This window comes from Nelumbo lutea, chromosome 1 (assembly GCF_056320005.1).
Source record: "Nelumbo lutea isolate HS-2025 chromosome 1, American lotus-T2T, whole genome shotgun sequence".
In the NCBI taxonomy this organism is placed as follows: domain Eukaryota; kingdom Viridiplantae; phylum Streptophyta; class Magnoliopsida; order Proteales; family Nelumbonaceae; genus Nelumbo; species Nelumbo lutea.
In genome coordinates this window covers 26,967,384-26,978,163 of record NC_142684.1, presented here as the reverse complement: position 1 = coordinate 26,978,163, position 10,780 = coordinate 26,967,384, and the positions used below count along the sequence as shown (strand labels likewise).

Below are 10,780 nucleotides of genomic sequence, written 5' to 3'. Positions count from 1 at the left end.
CCCACCATGGTCCCCCCCACGGTGGGGCAGAGCCAGTTTGGTGACTTATTACAGTGCGTACGAGTCATGCAAGCCCAAATGCAGCAAGTCCGGAAACTTCAACATTACCAACAACAAGTCTTGTGTCACTTCTACTAGCAGCAGTTCCCAGTGCTGCAATAGAGCCATCAGCCAGCCCAACCACGGTGCCCCATAACACCGCTGAACCAGCAATCGTTCGATCACCACCGAAGTAGCCAACCTCCCTGCAGGGGGGAGACCTCCCAAGCCTCGTCCCACAGCAGGAGAGGACCAACAACCCCCGCCGTCTCGCAGCACCAAGGCAGGTCGAGGAGCGCCCGCCCCACCAAGGTTGGTCCATCCCAACACGCGTAACCAAAAGCCTCGTTGGCAGGCAATCGGTTCGAAGTCCTGGCAACAAACTCTAGGCGAAGTCCTTTAGCTCGCAAAAGCCAATTCCAGTCAGACTCTCACCAGGCCAAGACCCGACCCAGTAGCACTAGCGCGAACTCAGCCAAAAGACAGTGGAGGCGACGCCCCAAAGCCCGTCGTACACTAATCCCCGAACAACTCGCAGAGCTCGAGCAGCCCGAAAGCAACGCGGGAGCGGACCTGGGAGTCACAAAGGCCGTGCCCCTCCTTTCGGTACCATTTCCCCTCTCTCCTGACCTCCTAACGGGTACCATGCCAAAAGGCTTTAAAATTCCCCCTCTGGACAAGTACGATGGGTTGTTCGACCTGAATGACCATGTAGACTCCTTTCAGTCCTAGATGCACCTCACCGGAGCTAGCGAAGCCTTCCTGTGTGTTGCCTTCTCCATGACCCTTAGAGGAGTAGCGCGCACATGGTATAGAAATCTCCCATCCGAGACAATCCGGAGTTGGGCATAGTTTGTGCAAGCGTTCACCTCGCACTTCATCACTAGCAAGAAGTGTCCGAGATCACAGGAAAGCCTCAGCATTGTCCAGAAAGAGGGAGAGTCCATCCGGAGCTACATAAAGCGCTTGAACGACACCTGCCTCTCGATCTCGAACTTAGACCCGTGGTGAGATTAACCGCAGCCAAAAGAGGAGTCACTCACCGGGAGTTCAAGTGGCACGTGGTAGCGAACAAGCCTAGGGACAACACCACCTTCCTCAAACTTGCCGACTAGTTCATCGAGACTAAAGAAGAAATGAACCAGAAGGCCGGAGCCCCAACAGAGAAGAGGATAAAGGACGATGACAAGGCACGCCACAGAAACAGTAAGAGGAAGAAGAGCAAGTCCCTGGCCAGGGGAGACAAGTCAGGTTGGCACCCCCGAGCTCCTCCAGTCGAGAGGACGAACTACACCCCTCTCAACGCGAGGCAAGGGGAAATCTTGATGACAATTAAAGATGCACCATTTGTAAGGTGGCCACCCTGGATGAAGTCAGGTTGCCATTTTCATAAAGGCCATGGCCATAGTACCGAAAACTGTAAAAGTCTCCGCGATGAGATTGAGGAACTCATCCATCGTGGGTATTTAAAGAATTTTGTACAGAAAATTAATAAAAGCCAGGCGGATCGGTAGAGGGAACAGAGGAGAGACGCCCCCGAGTCCAGTAACAGGCGAACCGAATAGCAAGAACCACCTGAAGAAAGACCAGTTCATGGGGTGATAAACACAATTACCGGCGGATCCATCGTCATGGGCTGCACCTCGGCAGCAAGGAGGGCCTCAGTCCGTGAACTGGAGCATGAAGAATGGAACCCATCGAAGCGCCCATGACCTGTAGACCCCATATCTTTCACCGAGGACGATGCGTGAGGAGTCCATTTCCCCCATGACGACGCGTTGGTCATAAGGATGAAGATCAATGACTTTGAGGTCAGACGTGTCTTGGTGGATTCAGGAAGCTCGGCCGATATTCTGTTCAGAAGCACCTTCGACAAGTTACAGCTCTGGGAGAACGACCTCCAGCCCGCGAGCACCCCTCTAGTGGGCTTCAATGAAGAGGAAGTTAGACCCCTCGGCTGAATCTCTTTGCCTGTAGAAATCGGGACGTGGCCCAGCGTCGCAAGATTTGAGCACGCCTTCCTGGTAGTGGCCACGCCTTCCCCGTACAACACCCTTATAGGAAGCCCCATCACCCACGCGCTTCGCACCGTGGTGTCCACTTACTACTTGATGATCAAGTTCCCCATGGGCTTCGGCATAGGAGTAGCCCGAGGTGATCAACTCAAGTCCCGGAGGTGTTACGTGGTGGCCCTCAAAGGGAGAGCCAAGTTGACGGAAGGTGTTAAGCTCGAGCGGCCCGTGGAATACCCTGAAGAATGAGCCACGCCGATCGAGGAAACGATCTCCATCCCGACCTCAAAAGAAGACCCGACCAGGACCCTCCAGATCGAAGAAACAATAGTGGAACCCCTTCGAACTCAACTAGTAAGTTTCCTACTCCAGAATTTAGACATATTTGCATGTTCTGCAGAAGAAATGCCCGGCATAGACTCGAAAATAATTACTCACAAACTAAATACTGATCCCCTAGCCAGGCCCATTAGACAAAAGAAATGCAACCTCGCCCCAAAACGTTGGAAGATAGTCGACGAGGAGGTCGGGAAACTTCTTGCGGCCAACTTCATCAGGGAGGTCCATTACCCAAGCTGGGAGTCTAACCCCGTTTTGGTAAAGAAGGCCAATGGTAAATGGCACATGTGCATCGATTATACCGACTTGAATCGGGCCTGCCCAAAGGACTGTTTTCTGCTCCCCAAGATTGATCGTCTAGTGGACATGACCTCAAAGCATGGGTTGCTGAGTTTCCTGGATGTGTACTCGGGTTACAACCAAATCAAGATGGACCCCGCCGATGAAGAAAAAAACGGCTTTCATTACCAAACTAGGCCTGTATTGCTATAAGGTCATGCCCTTTGGGCTAAAAAATGCCGGGGCGACCTACCAGAGACTTGTAAACTGAATTTTTGAGCCACTGATTGGTGACATAGTTGAATGTTATGCAGACGACATGGTCGTCAAGACCCAACTTTTGAACTATTTAATAAGTGACCTGCAATGCGTATTTGAAATCTTGCACAAGTATAATATGAAACTAAACCCGAACAAGTGTGTCTTCGGTGTCACCTCAGGAAAATTCCTAGGCTACATAGTTAGCTGACGTGGCATTGAAGCCAACCCTGAAAAAATAAAAGGCTATCTTGGACATGAAGCCCTCTTGCAAGTTGGAGGTTCAGAGGTTGAATGGTTGAATAGCCGCCCTGAGGCGCTTCATGTCTAAGTCGGCATATCGCTGCCTGCTTTTCTTCAAGGCCATTAAGAAAAGTAAAGACTTCGAGTGGACTGAGGAATGCCAGTCCGCCTTTGACGAACTAAAAAATTATCTGACCAGCATCCCGATTTTAACCCGGCCCGAGGAGGACGATGTTTTGAAGCTGTACCTCTTTGCAAGCGATGAGGTAATCAGCTCAGTACTGATAAGAGAAGTAGATCAGGTCCAACGACCTATCTGCTACGTGAGCAAAGTTTTGCAGGATGCTGAGGCTAGGTACCCAGAGATCGAGAAACTAGCATATGCGCTGATCATAGCAGCTCGGAAACTTCGGCCATACTTCCAAGCCCACACGATCGTTATCCTTACCAATCAGCCTTTGAGGCAAGTACTACTCAAGCCCAAGGTATCTAGGAGGCTGACGAAGTGGGCTATAGAGCTCAATGAATATGACATTTGGTACAAACCCCGAATGACAATTAAGGCCCAAGCCCTGGCTGACTTCGTGGCAAAATGCACTTTCAGCACCACAACACCCGAACTGATGGAAATCAAGCACGTGAAGGAAGCCTCCACTAGTACGGAACCAGCCCCAGTTAGAACAAAGCCAACTTGGGACGAAGAGCCTTGGATCCTCCACGTAGACGGTTCATCGAATCAGCAAGGAAGCGGCGCCGGAGTCATCCTATACGGACCAGGTAGAGTGAAGCTGGAGTACGCGCTCCACTTCGAGTTTGTGGCGTCCAACAACGAGTTTGAATATGAAGCACTGATAGCCGGACTCATGCTAGCAAACGAAGTACAAGCGAAGCACCTCATCATATGCAGCGACAAGCATCTCCTGGTCAACCAAGTAATCGGCGATTACAAAGCTTGTGACCCACCATGACCACCTACCTTGCCAAGGCCAGTGAAGTTCTATGCAGCTTCCATTCGTACTTCATCAGGCAAATTCCAAGATTTGACAACACTGAGGCCGATGCATTATCTCGGTTAGCCAGCACACACAGCAATTCCATGAGAACCATGTTTATAGAGAACCTGTCTTGGCCTAGCATTCTCGGGGGTGGGGGGGAGTAGAGGAGGTAGCTCCGGTTACGCAAGTAGAGCCGAGTTGGATTGACCTACTCGTGAGCTACCTGCTGTACGGGACCCTCCCTACAGATCATAATGCAAGCAGAAGGGTAGAGCGACAAGCAGCCAAGTACGTCATTATAGACAGATGACTATACAGAAGATCCTACACGCTCCCCTACTTGTGCTGTTTATGACCCTCAGAGGCCAAGCTCATTCTCCGCGACACTCATGAAGGGCTGTGCAACGGACACTTGGGGGGCAGGGCCCTTGCCCAGAGAGCATTACGATAAGGATACTACTAGCTAATTATGAAAGCAGATGCACTCGAGCTCATCAAGAAATGTGATAAATGCCAGAGGCACGCCAATATCCATCACCAACCCGTTACCGACCTGAAGTACCTCACCAGCCCATGACCCTTCGCACAGTGGGGAATCAACATTCTTGGAACATTCCCACCAGCAACAAGATAGAGGAGGTTACTAGTGGTAGCAATGGATTACTTTACCAAATGGATAGAGGCAGAACCCCTAGCAACAATCACAGCCAGAAAAGTGCAAAACTTCTTTTGGAAGAACGTAGTGTGCTGCTTTGGACTACCCAAGTTGTCATCTCCGACAATGGCAAGTAGTTTGAAGACATCGAGTTTCAGGCTGGTGCGCTGAGATGGGGATATAGTAGAACTTTACTTCGGTGGAACACCCCCAAGCAAACGGGCAAGCGAAAGTCACGAACAGAGCCATACTCTGTGGGCTGAAAGCCCACCTAGCTCGAGCTAAAGGATTATGGGTAGACGAGCTACCCAGCGTACTATGGGCCTACCAAACTACTGCCAAGACTGCCATGGGTGAAATCCCTTTTAACCTCACCTACGGCATGGAGGCGATAATCCTGACTAAAATCGAAGTACCCACATTACGCTTAGAAGTGTATGGCACAAAGGCCAATGATGATGAGCTCCGTACCAACCTTGAACTAATAGAAGAGGTACGGGACCTCGCATATATTCAGACCGCAACATACCAACAAAAGGTGGCTCGGTACTATAACAACCAGGTCAGAAAGCGGCACTTCCGTGTAGGCAACCTGGTCCTTCGGAAAGTAAAGGTACCTGAGCCCTCTGCGGGTAAGCTTGGACCGAACTCGAAAGGTCCCTACCGGGTTAAACGAATAGTTGGGAAGGCACGTACGAGCTTGAAACATTGGAAGGAAAGCGGGTACCCTGAGCCTTCAACATTAGCAAACTAAGGCAGTACTACTTGTGACCGTTGGCCCAGAGTGGACACCGAGTCGCTCCGTGTGGGCGAACTAAGTCCCAGTCACCTCTACGACATGGGCGAACTAAGTCCCAATCACCTCTACGGCATGGGCAAAGCTTAAGAGTGGACCCTGAGTCGCTTCCAGAGCCTAAGGGCCAAGATGCCGAACTGATAAGGACCTCAGCACCAACTAAATCCCAATCGCCTCTACGGCATGAGCAGAGCTTAGGAGTGGACTCCAAGTCGCTTCCTGAGCCTAAGGGCTACGAAACTGAACTGATAGAGGCTCCAAACAGTGTGTAGGACCTCACCCCCTTGCTCGCTAGAGTCCAAAGTGCAGACAGCTCCGACGTCAACCCTACGATGCCTACATCACCTTGGTAACGATCACAGTTCGGGTCCATCAAAGGAGCTACGTTCAAACAGATGGATTCTTACTAAGGTTTAAGCTCGATAGCTCGAGTAACCTATATACGAACGGCTTGGACCAAAAAGGAACCATTCCAAGCAAAAAACAATACTTCATTAAGTACCAAGGTTTTTATAAAAACTAGGCCTAACAGCTTGGGAAAATACATCAAAAGAAGAAAGAAAAGAGAAAAATGGGCTCAGCCACCCGGGAACATGCACTCAGATCAAAAGAAAAAAGAACAACCCTAAACATCAAGTATCCACCACTTCCACGTCCTCGTCAGTCTCCTCCAAGGAATCGGGCTCCTCTTCCTCCGCTGAGTCCGCCACCTCCGGAGCTAAGCCCTTCATCGTGATGCCATCAATGCTAAGGCCAAAGAACTTCTTCCGGACCAGGTACCGTCATAGCTTGAACCCTGAGCAATTGGAGTTTGTGTTGTACTCGATTTGAAGGTTGCGGAACTCCGGGGACTCTTTAAAACGGTCCACCGCCTTGACCCTTTCTTCCTCAACGACAACGTTGAAGGTTCGAGCTCGTTCGTGGAGTGTGGCCTCCAGACTTTGAACCTCCTGCTGAAGGCGCTGCCTATCCTCGACCGTCCTTGAGGACTCCTCCCTATAATGAGCGTTCTCCTCAATCAACCAGGAGATCTGCGCTTCATGGTCTTGAACAAGTAGCCCCTAGGACTCGCTCCCCTTCTTGGCCTGGAGGACCTCGCCCCGGGCCCGGTCTAGCTCACGATTGAGTCTCCGTACTTCCATCCTTTGGGCGTGGGCATCCCTGGAGTGAACTGTCATTTGACAGGCCATGGCATGGAGGGCGGAGTTCAACTGCTAATAGAAAGCCGAAGTAAGCAAAGAAAAAAAAAGAAGAAGAAGAAAGAGAGCAAGCACTTACCACCATGCAGTGAGTCGTAGCCAACCCTAGGAGCTGCCTTTGGTGCATCCCCGACCATTCCGCGATCTCCTCGTGGATGATCGATTCCTGGCTCCTCCGTGTGGCCAAGACATAGTTGGTGATGCTTTCATCTCGCCCCTTAGTGGGGAACACTAGCATGGCAGAGGGGTCGGTTGGTGCGGATGGCGGGCACGACCCCGGAGGAAGGACCTCTTCTTCATTGTCTTCCATGGCTACTCCCTCGGGGGACGCGGGCGGGCCTCCGGTGGTGGAACGAAGGATGGGTCCGCGGCCTCAAACTCGATGGCCCTCGAAGAAGACGCTTCGTCTTGGTGAAACTCTTCAACCTATGCTTGCCCCTTTGAGAGTTCGACAAAAGGTGACGCACATCCACGTCAGACATTGTAGCTGCAAAAAACAAAGAGGCGTTAGCCGGCTCGCAAAAAAAAAGAAAGGAAGAAAAAAACCTAAAGGTAACCTATCGGGGCTCAGGCCGGCCTGCACAAGCTTGTCCTCGGCCATATAGTTTGCATAGATGAAGCCGATCTCTGCTCAGGACTGGAGTGTTTCCCGCATCCTCAGATCCAAGCTGATGCCCGGGTCCCGATTGGCAGCCCTCAAGTGGGTCGGAAAGGGCCACCCCTAGGGATTACAAACTACAAAATAGCCTCGCTTCCAGGCCGGGATCCTGTTGGGCAACTTGTGGAGAAGCTTGAAGCCGGGACGGAGGAAAAACTAATAAGAGCGCCTATTTGCAGGAGCTCTAGGGGAAGCGTTCTTGATTGACAAGATGGAGGCAAAGGTATCGAGAGAAAGAGGAAGACAATACTCATAAAACAAAGAAATGGTGCCCACCAAGTTCCGAATAGAATTCGGGCGCAATTGGTCTATGGTGACATTAAAGCGAGTGAGAACCTCTACTATCAAAGGGTGCAGGGGAAGGCAAAAACCAGCCACGAGCTGCTCCTCAAAGATCACGATTTCATCATGATCGTGCTCCCAAGGATAATTGCCGGTTGAAAGGCTGTAGGTAAGCTCCTTTGGGAGGTTGTATTGGAAAACCAGGGCCTAGAGTCTCTCCATCGACATGAAAGAAGGGTCAAAACTGTCCGGCTCCCGACTTCGGGAGGTGGAAGCCAAGTTACCAGAGGCTTCCCGAGCCTTCGGAGACTGCCCCTCGAGAAGTCCCCGAGCTCCCCCGAGCTTGAAGGGGCTTCACCCCAACTACCAGCACGGGAAGGGACACCATCGTAAGAATACCGAGACATAATTGGATAAAACAGAAAAGACTCACCAAAGAAGAAGGGTTAAAAAGAACGATGCGAATGGAGAGAGCTCGAGCAAGTAAAGCGAAGGGGCGATCTTAGAGCCGAAAACAAAGTTGGTTGCTATAGAAAATGAGGCATGGGGCCCTCCTATTTATAGCTACTGTGCCCGAAAAACAACGACCCTGATTGATGCAATCCAACGGCTCATAGTAAAACTGGCTGCACGTCCTCCGAGATTGAAGGCAGTTTAGTGCATTTTTTGGCACCCGAAAAATCTATAAATTGCATGACGTCCGCGCATGCACCTCACGCAGTCTGACAAGGTTGAATTATGGGCCAAATCCACCCGCCACTTCATGAACTCCCTGCGCTAGGGCAGGACCTCTAGCTCGAGGAGTGGGGGGCAATTGATGAAGGGTGATTTAGCCCGATCTCCTAACCAGGTGACACGTATATGTGACTCATTATATACGATAGCTCGGCATAGGCAGACCGACACGTGGATATGACTCGACGCAGGTGATAGCCCAACAAGTATCAGCTCACCACAGAGCAAGCTCGAGCACACCGATGTCCCGAGCTGCATTTCGAGTTAAGTTCATCATAGTTCGCGAACTAGAACGATAAGTTCGCTCCAGACCCAAGCAAGTGGGCCACCTCAAGGACAGCTCGCCTCAGGCAGAATCGCCTTGGCACGCCACCAGTAGCTCGTCACAGAGTAGCTTGCTACGAGGCGAATTGGCGTTTCATAGGAAGTTTCTCACCTGACAAAGTCGTACCTGCTAGACTGCTCCTGCATCCCCCGTCTGATGGTGCAACACCTGCCAATTTAGAAGGCTATGCCCCTGTCTCCCACTTGGCGGTGTCGTGCCTGCAGGCTATCTCCCGACTGGCGGGACCATACCATGCAACGGTCACTGTAGCCCGCCTGCTCTTGGCCCTGACAGTAACAGCCAGCCACTCCGAGGTACAACCTGATAGCGAATCACCACAGTAGAGATTTGGGATCAATCTCACCGAACCTATCAGACGCCAGTATATAGGTGTTTCGACCCCCTCAGGGGCCAAGGTATCGCATATTCACCACTCTCTAGCTCTTATCTTCTTGCATACTCATTCTCTTTCTCAGCTCGCAACCGAGATCTAACTTAAGCATCGAAGAGTCCCCGTCGGGTATTCAACCCCCTGGTCCCTTCGTCCTTCTTGCAGGTATCTCTTGCCCATCGCCAGCTAGAAGCCTCATCACTTCCAGCTAGGAGTGGCTGGATTATGCATCATCACATGGGTTTTGGTCATTTCTTGTTTGGTTGGGAAAAGATTTAGTCGTCAAAAGCCATAACCCTGAAAAGACACAGGAAGCCCATTTTGATCTATTTTTGGGAAGGTCTAAATGGAACTTTTCACCTTTTTTTTTCAACTCGTCTTCGCGTGAATAGACGCATCTTAACCAAATGGTCTTCAAGCTACTAAGATCTTGATGCAAGAGCTCACATCGTCTTTTGGTTGTCAAAGTTTCTAGAAGATCTTTCAAAAAAGATTTTCCAAATGACCTCCTAGTTTACCAAGGTCTTTTGGTAATTGTTAAACAATATAAAATAGCTCTAATACCATGTCAAACAACATAAAAATAGAATAGCAACTCAATGAGGAAACAAGAAGAAGAAATAAAGAAACACCAAGGTTTAATGTAGTTCTATTTGGTAGCTTATATCTATGGGAGGAGAGGAAATATCTATCTATATATACACTAAAGTAAAAAGTGCCACGTCATATGGTTTTAGCTTTCTCCCTTACCCCAACCAAGAACTCCAAGACCCTCTTTGTTTTTGCCTTCCTTGGTTCCTTATGAAGCCACCTCATCACTCCCTTCTCCCTCTCTCATATCAACACCTCGGCATGCCCATCCCAGGTCATGGAATTGCCACATCAGCATGGCATTTTCTAAAATTTTTAGCAAAAAATAACAACTTATTTTATCATAATTCACAATCGTGACATAACAAAGACATATCTCTAATGATTTGTCATTATCTAACTCTTCTTACCTTTCCATCTTCCTTCTCACTATTTTTTTTCATTCTGTTTATGTTTCACTATCCTTCATTAACTCTTTGTGCCTTCCCATCTTCCCTTTTATCAGCATTAGATTTTTGCTTTATCCATCATTTGGACCCCCAATTCACCCTCAACCCTCAAATTAGACACCATCATTAGACTCAAGACCTTCCAAATTACTTACCCAGCAAATCTCAACTCAAAATTCCTTCGTTTACCCTCTCATCAAGTACATATTTTATTTCGACCCCTCTCATTATCCTAAAACACCTACAACCTAGATCCCCTTAATCCAATCACATCTGAGCCCATCAAACCATACGATTGAGCCTTAAACACACTAAAACATCAACCCAAGATTCCATTTTGAATCCCCTTGTTAACCCAAATTCCTACGATCTTAACTCTCCTAAACCAATCAGACATTGCCAACAGATTTTGGATACCCTTAAATACCCACTTGTAAAATTTCAACCAAAATACCCTTGTTTGCCCCTTCATCACATAAAGATTATTATGAGGCCCTGGATCAATCGAAATAAGGCCTTTCCCAAATTTGCCTG

At 49.5% G+C, this 10,780-nt stretch overlaps 1 protein-coding gene across 1 annotated transcript; it reads left to right on the top strand.

Annotated features, from left to right (window-relative positions):
• Positions 1-3,250: 3,250 nt before the first annotated feature.
• On the top strand, positions 3,251-4,138 carry LOC148874052 (uncharacterized). Its single transcript, XM_088952665.1, has one exon. The coding sequence runs from the start codon at positions 3,251-3,253 to the stop codon at positions 4,136-4,138; it is 888 nt and encodes a 295-aa protein (XP_088808791.1).
• Positions 4,139-10,780: the final 6,642 nt, after the last annotated feature.